A 16992-nucleotide genomic window follows, 5' to 3' on the forward strand; every position below is an offset into this window, starting at 1 on the left:
TGTAAGCCAAAACAAACCGGCATGCCACAGTAGTTCATCCATCTTCTTTTTGCCCCCTCCTCTGGATCTTTATCATCCCCCGCATACTTGATCCTGCGCTTGAGAAGACCATATACCATCATGATAGGAAAATGGATACGGGCAGAGTGGTCCTAGGCAGCTCAAGAAAGCGTCCAAAGTAGATCTTCTTAAAAAGTTCGCCTATGTTTTCGTGCTTTATAATTTTCATAAAATGTTCAAAAATTTTACCCATCTGACATTTAAGTAGAATTTGACCAGTTAGTTGTTTTCCTTCTGGGTCATTTATCGGCATCGCAACTTGAAACCTGTCAATACGAAAAGTTTTGACAGGATCATGCTGGGATGTCGATATTAACTCACGCCCCATCAGTGATCCATTATCATCATGTTGATGATCATCCTCTTTCTCTTACTCACTCTCCAATTCCTCCTCTTTCCCACTTTCATTTTCTTCATCACCATCTACGAATCCTTGTCTACCTCTCTCAAGGTTGTTTTCACATCTCTCCTCAGCTTTACTTTTCCCTGACTGAGATTGTTCAGAAAGCTCCTCCGAATCCCTCTGTACTGTAACCTTTTTTTTAGTGGTCAGACGTTGATCCATTTTCACTTTCTTTTATTTTGGGAGACATGTTTTACCTACAGACAAAGAAAAATAAAAATTACATTACAATTGATGTATGCATAGATTTTAAAAAATACATTACAAACACCACTAATACCGAGACACCAACAACCACCACCACAAACACCACCAACCAATGCCAACAAATAAACAAACACCACGAATACCGACACCACCGACAGCCACCATAAGCACCACCAACCAATGCCACCACGATGACCAAAAACACCACCACTACCACCACCAACATGACAAACACCATCCAACAATACCACGATAGTCAACGAAATAGTGCGACGAAAACTAGGAATTTCTCTAGTTCTTCCTACGGTTTTACCATCAAAACTCAAAATTGTAAACCCATTCTCGAAGATAATACAACTAAAAATTTTGGTTTTCATCATTAACTTAAAGCCCTTATTTTTTAGAAAAAAAATAACAAATATAGAACTCTTCTCGAACTCTGTTGCCTACAAAGACAAAGAAAATGACTGATACAAGCAAGAATGAATTCAAATATAACACCTATGTGGTTGAAAATGAGAAGAAAAATGATTTGTTGTGGAGGGTTGAGCAAATTTGTTGAGTAGTTATTGTCTGTACTGTATTGTTGAGTGAGAATGAAAGAGAAAGGTGAGATCTCGAGATTTGAAATAATGAAATATTTTGGATGGGTTGATTTGTATTTTGGAAAAGAATAACAAGTAGTTTTGAAAATGTTAATTTGGTCCGAATTGATCTTAATTTTTTTAAAATCATAAAATATATGCGTAATTTTTAACCCTCTCATTATGAAATTGCCAAAAGGATAATGCAATTGAAATTATATAAAAACAATTGAAGTTGTAGTTGACCGAGTACTCTATTTGACCCTATGAATGGGTTGATTTGTATTTTGGAAAAGAATAACAAGTAGTTTTGAAAATGTTAATTTGGTCCGAATTGATCTTAATTTTTTTAAAATCATAAAATATATGCGTAATTTTTAACCCTCTCATTATGAAATTGCCAAAAGGATAATGCAATTGAAATTATATAAAAACAATTGAAGTTGTAGTTGACCGAGTACTCTATTTGACCCTATGAAAACTCACCCCTGGTCCTAGATTAATCAATTTAGGTACTATTAGTCTAACATATGAACTCAATTGAAGTTGTAAAAAATAAATGTTCAATATGTTGCATCAGATTTCTCATCTATTGTAAATTATCAATCAGATTAGGTAATAACAGATTACGAATCTATTATAAATTATCAAACAAATTAAGTCATATATTGTGATCAAACAAATTAAGTCATCTGTTGCGACAGATTACCCATCTATTGCAAATTATCAAATAGATTGTTATATATCGCAACAGATTACCCATATGTTGTAAATTATCAAATAGATACTGCCATCTGTTGTGGATGATCCTATGAGAACTCACCCCTAGTCCTAGATTAATTAATAGTTTACCATATGAGAACTCACCCCTAGTTCTAGATTATTCAATTAAGGTATTAGTACCCTAGTCCTAGATTAATCAATTAAGGTATTAGTCTAACATATGAGGTAGTAAGAATCGGTTCAGCTCAGAGTGATCGATTGATGACTCTAGTCGGGTGGAACGCTGTAACATCTTATCATGCAATGGTCAAAAGACTCAATTGAAGTTGTAGTTGACCCTATGAGAACTCACCTTTATTCCTAGATTATTCAATTAAGGTATTAGTACCCTAGTCTTAGATTAATCAATTAAGGTAATTAAGGTATTAGTCTAACATATGAGATAGTAAGAATCGGTTCAACTCAGAGTGATCGATCGACGACTCTGGTCGGGAGGAACGCAGTATCGTCTTATCATACAATTGCCTAAAGATTAAATTGAAGTTGTAGTTGACCCTATGAGAACTCATATTCAATTAAGGTATTAGTATAACATATGAACTCAATTGAATTATATATAAACAAATGTATAACCTATTTCAACAGATGTCTTTTCTGTTGGATCAAATCAAACAGATTATGTAATTTGTTGCAACATATTATGCATTTATTGTAAGCTATCAAACAGATTACATCATTTATTATGACAGATCATGAATTTGTTGTAAACAATCAAACAGTTTAAGTATCTATTGTGACAGATTATCCATCTGTTGTAAATTATCAAATGGATTAAGTCAATGTCGCAATAGATTACTCATCTATTGTAAATTATCAAATAGACACTGTCATCTATTGTAGTTGACATTATGATAAATCACCCCTAGTCCTAGATTAATCAATTAAGGTATTAGTTGAAAATATGAGGTAGTAAGAATTGGTTCAACTCAGAGTGATCGATCGACGGCTCTTGTTGCGACGAATGCAGTCCCGTCTCATCATGCAATTGACAAAAGACTTAATTAAAGTTGTAGTTGACCCTATGAGAACTCACCCCTAGTCCTAAATTATTAAATTAAGGTATTAGTTGAACATATGAGGTAGTAAGAATTAGTTCATCTTAGAGTGATCGATCGATGACTTTTGTCGGGAGGAATGCAGTACCATCTCATCATGCAATTGCCAAAAGACTCAATTGAAGTTGTAGTTGACCCTTTGAGCTTATTTATCTATCTCTAGTTCCACATAGATCAATGTAGGTACTATTATTAATCTTAACATTAAGTTAATGAGAACTCATTTCAACTCAGAGTGATCGATCGATGACTCGGGTCGGGATGAACGTAATATTAACACCATGCAAATGCAATAACTCAATTGGATTTGTAGTTGACCCTGTGAGCTCATTTATTCATCCTTCGTTCCACCTAGATCGATGTAGGTACTATTATTATCTTAACAGTAAGTTAATGAGGATCTCATTCTTTCATCCCTAGTTCCACCTAAATCAATTGCAATGAAATCTATTACAACAAATGATTGAGCTGTTGGAGAATTTCAAACAGATAACAATATATGTTGCAGCAGATGACATACCTGATTTAATTATCAAATAGACATTTGCATCTATTATGACGGATGACTGAGCTGTTGGAAATTTTAAAACAGATATTGATATCTGTTGTAATAGATGACATTTCTGATTTAGTTATCAAATGGACATTTCCATCTGTTGTCACAGATGACTGAGCTGTTGGGATTTTTCAAACAGATATTTAAATCTATTGCAACAGATGACATATCTGTTTGAAAATCTTTTTTTTATTTTAATTTAAAAGCAAGCTACTATCCGAGTAGATAAAGTATTAGTACTACTAAAGGCGGTAAAAAAAGTTTCTTGGATAACTCAAAAATCTCATTGAGTAGTCTTGTCCTGTCTTTTCAATGTCACTCATTTTCTTCCTCGTGACCCTCAAATTATTAGTGAATATTAATTAATGAATATTGAAACCCCTAATACTTCTTCCGTTTCATATTGACTTGGCACACCCATTAAGAAAATATTAATTAGGACTTTATTTTACTACCAAATTAGCCTTATTAATTATACTTTGAATATATAAATTTGAATAAATACACTTTGGTTAGTCATTTGATATTAAGGGTAGTACATCTAGAAATTAGAATTATCTCATTTCTCCTTTCCTCTCCTTCAACCTTAAATTTATTTTATTCGTCTCTCATTTTTTTCTTTCTATCCTCATTAGGGTTATTACAACCTTTTTTCTCTCCTCTTTCTCATAAATTTTTTTCTTGGATCTAAACCGATCCATATCCATATCTTAGATTCCTTGACTGAAATTGCTGTTTTGACCCCCTTTTGACATTAAGGTATGATATGATTCACCATTGCTCTTTTATTCTCGTCTTTTTCTTGCAAGTTACTTACATTTTTTTAATTTAATTACTATTTTATCATATCATATTTATTTAAAAAATTTGAAGGAACTTTTAATTGTTGAATAAACAAATCGAGAATTTTTATTACAAGATGTAAAAAAAAGTCATCTGTTGGGAGAAGTTTAAAAGCCTTGTTGGTAGTATCATTTTTTATGTATCTTTTTTGTTTCTTTGTTGATGATGCTGTTATTGATGTTGTTGGTGGGGTTGACATTGTTGGAACTTGTGTTGTGGTGTTGTTGACAGTGGCGGATCTAGATTTTTTAGACAGTGGGTGCTTCTTAGCTTAAAAATAGTGGAGTCCGAACAATCAATACAAGGAGTAAGAGAGAAAAAAATAAAAGAAAGTTTAAAGTGAATAAGGAGAGAAGAGTTGGTTACCAAAATTTAAAAAATATGTACTTAGTGGGAATTGAACTCAAGACCAAAAGAAATAAATAGCCTTAAGAACCCCATAAACAACAACTAGGGCAACCAAACAACTCTTACTATGGGTGCTTACTGATTAAATTATATACATTTTTTCTTAATTTCCATATACATAAATAAAGTTCGATACGAGTTCAGTCTGTGCTCGCGCACCCAGAGCACTCCATGTAGGTCCGTCCCTGGTTGTTGATGGTGTTGGAACATAGGATGTATGCTTCTTTGTTGTTGATGATGATGTTGGAACAAATGTTGTTGTTTTCTTTGTTGTTGATGTTTTTTATTTGTTGTTTGTAGTTTATGCTGTTGTTGATGTTGCAACAGACAGAGCAACTGTTGGAACAAATCCAACCACCAGCAAGGCTGCTATATATTCCAACAGACTTCATATCTGTTGCATCAGACTCCACATCTGACACAATAAACTCCACTTCTAACGTAACATACTCATCATCTAATGCAACAAACTTTACATTTGACGTAACAAACTCCTCATCTAATGCCATAGACTCTACATCTACTGCAACAGAAGGATAATTTTTTTTCTGTGACAAAAATTTTTCCCTTCTTTTTTGTAAATATAAAAGAAACTGAAATTTGATCAACTTTTGTCTGACCTTCACAAGAAGTTGCAGTAAATATAGGTTCATAGGAATAAATAGCATGCAGATGGAACCACTTCATATGTGGGAGGTATGTATTAGTGATAATATTATCGTGAAAACACACATAAAGTACACTGATTTTGTGAATGTTGTTTATACCAATTAGTCATAGATCATTCAAACAAGATATTTGTAATTTTACAGTTAAGTTTGGTAGGTCCGAACTGATAAGACTGAGGGACCATTAATATGGTTCTAATACTTTGTTAAGATTGAATGTCGGGTATTGCTCATATTTATTTGTCATGCCTTCTACAGACTTTCGCTATGGAAAATATTTTTGGTGACGGTGTAGACTTTTGCATGACGGATATGTTGTCCTTTATATGGTAGAAGAATGATCAATCTTGCCCCTCCTTGATTATCTTGTGCATGCAAATGTGAAGAGTGCAAGGCAAAACATGATGGTGTGATTAATACTGTTAATGGATTAACTGCTGATGTAAAAGAATTGATATCTAACAGTAGTGTCATTCGATCAAAGAGAATTTTAGTTTTATTCACTCCATTAAAGATTAAGGCTAAGAGGAGAAAGAAAGAAATTTCTAAGGAATTATCAAGTATCCAAAAAAAAAGTTCAGATCTGATAAAGGTAAGAAGATAAAAAGGGGTGGGGAATAGAAAGAAAAAACTGAATGCTAGATCTAGTTCATCTTGGTTCGTTATGTAGAGATACTCCATCTAATTTTGAGTGCTTCTTCTTTTCAGGATGGTGAGGAAGGCAGAATCTCCCCATCATTAGCTAATACCGAAAACAAAATATCTGATGTTATTGAACCACCAGACTGCCTCGTGAAGTTTGATAATCCAGAAAATGTCTTTGCACGAGTTAGTCAACAGATTAAACGATCTCAATCACTTGATTTTTCTGCTGATCAATGTTCTTTATAAAAGACAAGATATCAACAAAACTGTTTGACACAGCGAAAGCTGATATCGATAGATTACTGATTATGTCTTCTCAAGACTTGCTTCTACCAGAAAACTATTTTGCATTGAGTGATGCACTATCCATATATGTTGCAGTACAGGATTTATCAGCCGAGAGAGCGCTTGCCTTGGAAAAACTCAATGAGAACCTTCTATACTTTTCCTTGACCTTGCGTAGAGCTAAGAAGGACAAGGAGGAGTATTATAAGAAAGCTGCCAAGTAAGAGAGTGGTCCTCGTTGACAAACTCACAAAAGATCAAGAGCCCTATACTGAGCTTAACGACCACAATGACAAAATAACTGAATTGGAAGTGGTGGTGACTTGACTTAGTCAAACAAAAAGCCATGACTGTTCATATCCCTTAATTAAATAAAACTGGTGACTTTTCGAATATGCAAATTAAAAAAAATGGATCTAAATACAACATTTTATTTTTTATTATATTTCGAAAAGAGATAGATTGGTAATCTGTTATAAAATATATTCCACCTGTCAGATAACTTACAATACAACATATGGACAATCTGTTGTAACGGATGGATATATCAGTTTGCTTTACCATCAGTTGTGGCATCTGTTGCACTTGCTAGTCATCTGTTTGTTCAATTTCATCGAGAGCAATAGATTTTTCTAAACACTTCTTGGCCAAACTCAATTTTTGCTCTTGGATTGCTTCTTTTTTTTTCTTTGCATCAAGATGGTGGAATATATTTTGCAACAGATTACCAATATGTCTCTTTTTGAAATACAATAAAAAGATAAAATATTGTATTTAGATCCATTTTTTTTTAATTTACATATTCGAAAAGTCACCAATTTTATTAAATTAAGGGATATGAATAGTCGTGGCTTTTTGTTTGACTAAGTTTAGTCCCTTCTAATTCAATCATTTTATAAATAGGTCCCTCCGGCCTCCTCTCACTCCTCACTCACTCGTTCATTCTACTATACTTACAATACTAATATGGTTGATCCAGATTCATACAAGAAGGATCATATAGAGTCCTTGCAGGAACTTCAAAGGCAGTTTGACGAACTCCAGAGGAATTTGACCGACTTCGGAGCAAGGCTGAGAAGGGCCCAGCTGCTGCCGGATGAAAATTGTCAAGTTGAAAATAATAATAATAATAATAATAATAATAGTAATAGTAATAGTAATAGTAATAGTAGTAGTAGTAGTAGTAATAATAATAATAATAATAATAATAATAATAATAATTGTTTTGCGGAGAAATTTTTGACTTTTGAGAGTCGCCACTTAATTTTGAAAAGGAATTATGAAACATTTAAAGAGTTACTTAAAACGATTCAAAACAGGAAAATCGGTTTAAGTTTTGAAGATTTTGAGTAAGTGGTTCTTATTAACGTTTTAGGAAGGTGTTAGGCACCTAAAACGTCCGCTAACTTGCAGTTATCTGATTTGTTTGAAAACTTCTTTGATTAATTTCTAAAGATTAATTTGTCAAAAAAATGATTGATTTTAGAAATATTTTGAAAGTTTGCAAAATTTAGTTTTTAGCGAATTCATTAGGGGATTTAACTAGGTTCGCAAAAGGCATGCAAATCAACAACAACAACAACAAACCCAGTGTATTCCCACTTAGTGGGGTCTGGGGGGGGTAAGATGTACGCAGTCCATACCTCTACCTCTGATGAGGTAGAAAGGCTGTTTCCGAAAGACCCCCGGCTCAAGTCACGAGATATCACACAAACACATAGTACAGCACAGAAGCAGATGACATAACATAGATACGGCACCCATAAGGAATATAAAGCAGAGTAAAGCATGAATGCAGGAGTATAAAGCAGAGGAAAGCACACATATTCGTAATAAACATGGAACACGGAACACGGAACATTGAATACGGAATCATAACAGGAATACACCCCCACCAATTAATTCCCTACACTAGCGACCTGAACTGGCCCTAATCCTCTGCCGTAATTCGCATCAAAAGGGAAAGGGGAGAAGTAGCGATTTAGGCTTTGAAGCCCAAACCGCTGAACCTGTCCTAATCTAGTTGGGTTTTCAACCCATTTCTCCTTTCACCTGTCGTATTCCTATGTTTTTGAGCCCTTTGGCTCGAGTTTTTCGCTTCACCTGTATTAAATATAACTTTGGCTTCGAGGCCCCAAAATGTAGATGAATAAGTAATTAAATAAAGGGAATAAAAACAAGACTAATAAAAGGAGATAAGCCTCTTCTTTCTTCCTTCAAACTTCTCGTATTTGGACGCTACGGGATCACTTTTTAACTAGACCTTCGGGCTTGATCCAAAGTGATGGGCCTCACTGCTCTCTCATGAAATGCAAGAGGCAAGATTCCATTTGGACTCCAACAATTTTCATGCAAAATAAGGATACATAAAGGATCTTAACACATCATTAGCGAAGGAAAAGAGAAAATAAACTTAGCACACGGCCAACCAAGGGGAAAGAAATGAATTAAAATTAGTTAACACACCATTTCCGTCAAATAAAGGACAAATTAGAAGAAAACTATTGCAGTTTCATAAGCCGATATGAAAAATAGTAAGACGTATTCGCACTGATTCAAGTTTACAAACTCAACCAAAACAACAAATCTAAAGCAATTAATACATATCACCGACTTGATTGAGTGTAACAGATTTTCCGCCATTAGAGTCAAATCTCCTTTTTGATATTTCGTTATTTGTAAGACTAAGCGGGGTGCAAAGTTTCAAAATATTGATACCAAAATTATCACATAGATAGAAAACTATATCCTAGAAACTACACATCACATAAAATTTCTGCTTAGAAACCAAAAGAAAACTCATGGTGATTCAACTACATGAAAACTATCCACTTGGGGTATGTGAGGAATCAATCACTATTAGACTAGCATTTTCAGGTACATGAAGGTTATCCAACAGTATGATGTCAAGAGCATTTAACTTTATACCTAATTGACATTGAACACTGCAAATGTTCGAACTATACTCCTAACTAAATAGATTGGAGAAGTAAAACACTAGATATGAATAGGATGTCAATCCATCCGGAAAGCACAACGTTATGCTAAATGAAATTCCAAGTTACATCATACATAGCACACTCAAAATGTTCATTCTGACTTCAGACAATGATAAAACAAATTGCCTCAACTATTTGAGCACACTAAATTTCAGCATATGCTAATTCCCAACAAACAACCATAATGGCAAAGAAAATCAACATTTATAAAAAAAGAAGCTAGAAAGCATCTGTGGAGGAAAAATTAAAAGATAAAAAATATGCTAGAGGAATTCTAAGCCTATTAACGCCATCCGTCGTTGAGAATTAAGAAACACAAGATTAAATATGGAATTTTTTCTCTAATCTTATTAGGCTATTCGCAATATCTAGGTGAACCATTTACAGTGAACAAAGCAACATGTTAACTGAAAACAATGGATAAATAACTAAGTAACGATATTGGGGATTTAAGCAAGAGCTTACAAACTGAAGGAAGCAAAACAAAGTTAAAATCGGGGATCAAATGATTGCAACAACAATCAACATAGTGTAGCAAATCTCTAGATATGCAAAAGGAAACTAGAAACGAAAGGCAAAATCTTGCTAGTGTATATGTTTGATTCATACCATGGACTCTTAGGTAAACCACCACATCAGTTTAGGATAGTTTGTTCGACATGGTCACATTAAAATTATGACTTGAGCGCTGCTCCAGGGAAATGGTACAACAACAGTCATGAAACAAGCCCTAAGGCTATCACAGCCAGCTACAGCAGATAGATTCATCCTCATTCAAGATACACAGATAACTACTTTATATGAAGAAAAATGGATGAATTAGAGAAAATAAAGTGGAAAGAGGGACGAGCATACATTTACGTTTTTCAGGGCAGCAAAGGGACGACGAGCTATCAGCAAACTTATCGCTACATGGAATCTCACGACGTCCACCACCAACAGAGCATCCCTTTGTCTTTTACATCTTAGAAATTATGCAACCCCCCAGATTTTCAAACTAAATATCTTCAAATCTTAGCTTTTTCTAAAAATATTTCGAAACTCCCTTTGCCTGTAGAACTTCCAACTCAAAAGGGAAAGAAAAAGAGAGAAGAGAAAAACAAACTTCTCATTTCTTTCATCTCCACAACCATCCTCCGAGCCTCGACCTCCCCACAAACAGAATAAGGCCCCCCCCCCCCCACAAAAAAGACCAAAGAAAGAAACCCAAAATTTCTCCAAAAGAAACCTAACCTCTTGAATTTTCCAACCTGAAATTCCTAACCGCTGCCAGAAGAGAGAAGAAAGGAAAAAGCTCCCTTCAATAGTGAACCTAGGGACCCTTTTTATAAAAGTCCCATTAGGGTTTCCCTAGGGATTTAAAATAAGGTCAAACTCCAAATTTTACCCGAATCCCACTACCCCCAATGGTCTATACCTCTCTTCGTTGTTTTTCTCAAGAAATCCAAAATGGAGTAACCAATCCAAAACCATCCTTCCAAGAACCAATGAAATTTTTCCATAGGGGTACGAACTCTTACCCCTTTAACTGAGATTCTACGGATTTAAATGTTTAACGAGACACCTAGTCATATTTCTAGAAGGTTTCTTGGCGTCTTCCTCGTACGGGTACATGTGGGACGTGTGGACAAGGTTACAAATAGTTCGGGTATGGCCAAGGGTTGAACTATGGTATATTGCCTAGTCGATGCAGGTTGAAGACGAGTTAAGGGGTCGTTTAGAGCTGATTATCAGGTTTTGTAGATGGTTTTATCACGATTTAGATTTGCGTCTTTGCTATGTTGTATGTTGACTATTGAAAGTTGTTGGTACAAAAATTTGATGTAGAAGATAAGAAAATTGGCCGGGTAGGTATAACTTTGGGCCTGTTGTTGAATTGGGCTAGCTAGGAAGAAAGAAAATGGGGGTCAGTTATGGGTCTGGTTGAGACGGGTTAGGTCAGCTGATGTTGTTGGGTTGCACAGCTGGCCCAAATTTGGATAGGGATTGGGAGATTGTTTGGGTTAAAATGAAAAGATGAATTAGATTTTGGGCTATTTGTTAAATAGCCTATGATAAGATTTAGCCAATTGTGTTTAAATTTTGACCTAATTGAGGATTAATCGGTCAATTGTGTTGCAATTGTAGACAAATCAACTTCAATTAGATCTAATTTAGTAAATTGACCGAATTGAATCAAGATTTGAAACGAACTTAGCAACTAATTTAATTCCGAGTTTCTTTGATTCGATAAAATCAAGTAAGCATTTCTCCAAATAAACGATTTTTGAAGTAGATCATTTTCAACTCAAGATTTTAATTATCATATTTATTTTCAAAAATAATCTTGAATTAAAATCTAATATTCCATAGAATAAACATTCAAGCAATCAAATTATATAGTATCGCATAATAGACCATGATAATATGTAATTGCTACTTAAAAGTGAAAAAATCGCGTACAAATACTTTTCAAAGAAAATTTATTCGGATGAAATAATTATTTTTGATTTATTTAAAAATCTAAGAAACTTGAGATTAAATTTAGTCATGGGGGGCAAAAATTAGGTGTCAACAACTGCACCTCCCTTTGGGTAGGATGGATGCAAGTAATCCTGGATCAAGGGAGGTTGACGTTCCTAATTTTTGTCCGATCATAGATTCAAATATGAAAGAAGTTGATTTTCACACGAGTTTCATTTAGTCATGGCCGAACTGCGGTATTAGTTTTCCTACATATCTCAGGTAACATGAGAATTCAGAACACTTGTAGTTCATAGAGCTTGATTTAAAGCACGATTTTTGAAAAATTCACATGTTGTCTCGATTTTTGAAGTGTTTGATAAAGCTAAAAAGCTGGGGAATAGAGGGATTTGGGGGGAGGTTAGAATGCAGTCGAGTTTTCTACATAGAGCCCAGCCTACATATCCCTGAGACTCAGGGAATCAGACTGCTTGTAGTTCGACTCTATCAGTAGAAAAGATAGTCTTCTATTTTCAGACAATCTTTGGATCAGGATAAGTGACAAGTTAACTGAGTTGCGGAAAAGAGGCTAGTAACCTCTAAATCATGAATGTGGGATCCTTCACCCATAGACAATAGCTTATCTAGACATAATTTCCAAAACTCTAAGTAAGTTGTCACCCAAAGGGGAAAGTTCCCCTCAGTATGAATTAAGAAAATATCCTAGAGGTAAGGCCGAGACCAGAATATACAAAAATACCCACATGCCTTCTAATAGAGGCGTGGTTAGATGGTGGTGGTGATTATCATTTAGCTCGCATCCAGAGAGTTTGACGTCCCTCTCTAGACTATGTCCCATTTTGCTGCTAATAAAGAGTTTCACGTTATGCTGCGTCCTTTTTGGATTGGCCCGCACCTGTGGTTTCGATTTGAGATTTTCATCCTCTCGGATGCTTTTGACAATATCTCAAATAGAAATCATCAGTAATAAACCTAATTCACGAAAGAGGCGTATGGTGTTTTACCATATCTCTGTGTGAGTTGTTGTCTAAAAAGTGAAGTCATCTCTTCTTGTACCTGTTTGGAAGAAATAACTTACAGTAACAGACACAACAACCTTCTTGGTTGTTGTAAAATTATCTCATTTGTCGAGCGAACATGTCTTCAAAGTGGGTGGCCCTTTTGGACACCGGTGACACTTTATGCAGAACGGCCCCTACAATCGTGTAATCTTATGCTGGCATGACAACCCTTTTGGTTACCTATATAACTTGTTGTACGTGGAAAAATAGCCTCTCTAGTTATAGCCGATGATCGATTTATAAATTTTTCTTAAATTGTTAATCTTTGGATAATCTTACGCATTATTTAATGTTGGATATGAGGCGACTTATAGATATCCTTTGAATTGCTAGCTTTTAGGTAATCCTACATATTATCCGGCTTTGGATAAGAGATGGCTTATAGATATCCCTCCAATCGCTAGCTTTCAGGTGTTCCTGCACATCATCCGACCTTGGATACAATATGACTTATAGATAATCCCTCAAATTGTTAGTCTTTGGGTAACCCTGCACATAATCGATCTTGGATATGATGTGGCTTATAGAGAACCCTTGGACGTACCAATTTGATATTTTTGCATATTCTTCAGTAAGGATTTAGTTGCGACTTATGGATAACCTTTGAACTATCAAATTTTGGGTGATCTTACACACTATCCGATTAGGATGTTGTTGTGAATTACGAATGACCTAAAAGCTATCAAATCATAGGTGATCTTGCACACTATCCTATTTCAAATAATATGACTTATAGATGACCCTCAAATTGTCAAATTCCAGGAAATGTTATATATCATTCATCCTTAGATAACGACTTAAAGGCGTTCCTTCAAATTGTGTGCTTTCAATGCATTCAGATGCTGATTTATGAAAAGATGATGATATCCTCAAAGCCAGCGTTGTGTTTAGTGCATCAACAGATATATTAAATGTTGATGATATCCTCGACGCCAGCATTATGTCTAGCGCGTTAACAAATATTGAATGACGATGATATCCTCGACGCCAGCTTTGTGTCTAGCGCATCAACAGTTATTGAATGCCTTCTGGGGCAATGGCATGAGATGGCCTTTGCGACAGTGATATGAAATAGCCCTTGCCACAATGTATGTGATTGCCCTAGCGGCAATGATATGTAATGGCCTTTGCGGTAATGATATGTAATGGTCTTTGCGGCAATGATATGCAATGACCTTTGTGGCAATGATATGCAATGGCCTTTGCGGCAATGATATGAGGCAATGATATGTAATGGCCTTTGCAGCAATGATATGCAATGGCCTTTGCAACCATGATATGTAATGGCCTTTGCGGCAATGATATGCAATGGCCTTTGCGGAAATGATATGCAATGGCCCTTGCGGCAATGATATGTAATGGCCTTTGCGGAAATGATAAAATAATTTTACCTGGTTTCATTCGTCAGTCTCCTGCTTTCTACATGTACCTGTACTCAAGGTAGACGATTAGTAGACACAAAGTCTCTTTTACTAGTGACTATTTTTAGGAAACTTCTAAATACAATATTTGTAAAGAAGACAAAGAGTTTTTGCTTGTCGCCTATGATCTCAAAAAATGAAATGGACAAATCAAAAGTCCTCAATAAATGGGTATTAAACCTATTTTTAGGGCTACCCTAAAATACTGTTCTTTGGTATTAATGCTCTATTGTGGCTCCCACTTTGCTCGTGGATTTTTGAAAGAGACCCTCATTTTGTATATTGAACCCTGCATCCACAGAAAAATGATTAGTTTGAATGAAATTACTCTGTGTTGACCTTCTTCGATCCTTGATTTGCTCTTTGCCATCTCTTGGGCATTCCACTATACTGGGACTTCCACCCTGACACTCTATCCCAAATGATGTCTCGGCAAGTACTAAATAAGTGAGTTGTAAGATTTTTAAAAATAGTCTTAAATTTTTTAAATTAATTTTGAAAACTTCTGTAAAACTTTAGAAAATCTCTGCCATTTCATGTCATAAACTAGCTCAACAAACGTCTTCCTCGTGGTTTTGACTATATCCGACGGATGGTTTCCAAAACTCATGATCATTGTTGGAGGGTTTCCTCAAGTAGTTCTATCATAGCCAAACATTGAGTCTACCCAGACTTTGTTACAGTTGGTGGCTTTCAAAGCTTGACCGTAACCTCTGATGCTGGGGAATTTGGAATATGTTACGGCATTTGGTGGAAATTTTGAGGTCTTCCTCAAAATTTCTGCCCCAGTTTAAAGTTATTTAAGATGATACCAATCCGAGTGGATCTGAAGTCTTTGCTGATCTTCATTTTCTTTGTTGGATATCGATCTTCTCTTGTGAATTTTCGATATTCCTTCTCGAAAATTCTACCCCAGTTTCAATTTTTTGGGGTTATATGACCGAGTCCTTAGGGCGCCTATGTATCCCGTTGAATCAGGAATTAGGTCAAAGTAGTTTAGGACTACACTAGAAATTAATGGGTTGACCGAAGCCGACATAGGCCGCCTATTTATCCCTCTTGGGAATTTAGGTCATCACGTAGTTCATACATAAGAAGGAAATGATGAATCGTCCTAAGGCGTTGACCGAAGCCGACATAGGCCGCCTATGTATCCCATTCTTGGGAATTCAGGTCAAACGTAGTTCATACATAAAGGGAAAGGATTCTAGGCAGTTACACACTAGACAATGACATTATTACAAAAGCAATAATAAGTCAATTAAGGAAAAACAAAACTTAAACCGTCTTTTAAACATAGTATCTCTTTACCGCATCAGAATTGATTGGTTTGGTCCATTCTCGGCCATCCATCTCAGACAAAATCAGAGCTCCTCCAGATAGTACCTTGAGAACTATGTATGGCCCTTGCCAGTTTGGAGCGAACTTACCTTTGTATTCTCTTGGTGAGGGAATATTCGTTTGAGAACTAGTTGCCCCACTTCAAATGTTCGAGCTCTCACCTTTTCGTTAAAGGCACGAACCATCCTATATTGATACAACTGATCATGGCATACAGAGACCATTCTCTTTTCATCAATCAACATGTGTTGTTCGTAGCGAGCACGAACCCATTTTTCGTTACTCATAAGGAGTTTCCCTGGTGGAGGATAGAACCATTGTACGATATCCTAGCAAAGCATAAGGTAACATCTCATGCCACGATCTATCATTCTCAACCATTTTCCTCAAAATCTTCTTGATATTTTTTGGCAGCTTCCATGGCTCCATTCAAGTGGGGACGATACGCAGCCGAGTTACGATACGCTATTTTGAACTGATCACAAATTTTGTTCATCAAGTGACTATTAAAGTTTTCCCCATTATCCGTAATGATTGATTCCGGTACTCTAAATCCACAGATCAAGTTATTCCTGACGTAATCTGCAACCACTTTCTTAGTGACGACTCTGTATGAAGCAACTTCAACCCACTTAGTAAAGTAGTCGATGGCAACCAAAACAAATCTATGCACATTCGATGTTGATGGCTCTATCGGTATGATAACATCCATGCCCCAAGTTACGAAAGGCTAAGGTGAATTCATTGCATGAATTTCATGTGGAGGCATTCGAATCAAATCTCCATGTATCTGACATTTTGGACATTTATGCACATACTTTCCATTATCATTTTCCATAGTCATCCAAAAGTAATCGGTTCTCAGGATCTTTTTGTCAAGGACAAATCCATTTATATGGGGCCCTTTAACTCCAATGTGTACCTCTTTTATCAATTTATTAGCTTCCGCAGCATCGACGCATCTTAGGAATCCCAAATCAGGAGTCCTCTTAAAAAGAATTTCCCCACTTGGAAAGTAATTCTTCACCAAACACCGGATTGTCTTCTTTTGGTTGTTACTAGCCTCTTAAGGATATATTCCAGATTCCTAATACCTCCTAATGTCATAGTGCCAAGGCTTTCCATCAGGCTCCTCTTCCCTATGTACATAATGCGCGGGTTGCTTCTTCAAGCTTATTTCTAAAGGATCAATATAACTCTGATCCGGGTG

At 35.7% G+C, this 16992-nt stretch overlaps 1 protein-coding gene across 1 annotated transcript; it reads right to left on the reverse strand.

Moving 5' to 3' along the window:
• Nucleotides 1-12931: 12931 nt before the first annotated feature.
• LOC124899635 lies at nt 12932-16494 on the reverse strand. The gene is made up of 3 exons (XM_047414595.1): nt 16161-16494; nt 15872-16080; nt 12932-13015 (listed from the first exon to the last, which is right to left on the reverse strand). The coding sequence occupies exons 1-3, from the start codon at nt 16492-16494 to the stop codon at nt 12932-12934; spliced, it is 627 nt and encodes a 208-aa protein (XP_047270551.1).
• Nucleotides 16495-16992: the final 498 nt, after the last annotated feature.

Source organism: Capsicum annuum, chromosome 6, assembly GCF_002878395.1.
Source record: "Capsicum annuum cultivar UCD-10X-F1 chromosome 6, UCD10Xv1.1, whole genome shotgun sequence".
NCBI lineage: Eukaryota > Viridiplantae > Streptophyta > Magnoliopsida > Solanales > Solanaceae > Capsicum > Capsicum annuum.

Bases quoted from the DNA above. Each gene is read 5' to 3' on its own strand.
- LOC124899635 (XM_047414595.1), bottom strand. From the start codon at position 16,494: ATGGATGTTATCATACCGATAGAGCCATCAACATCGAATGTGCATAGA. The intron at 16,081-16,160 runs GTTGAGAATGAT...ATCCTCCACCAG, and splicing joins AGAAGATTTTGAGGAAAATG to GGAAACTCCTTATGAGTAAC. The intron at 13,016-15,871 runs GTAAGTTCGCTC...TCTTCCAAACAG, and splicing joins CTCACCAAGAGAATACAAAG to GTACAAGAAGAGATGACTTC.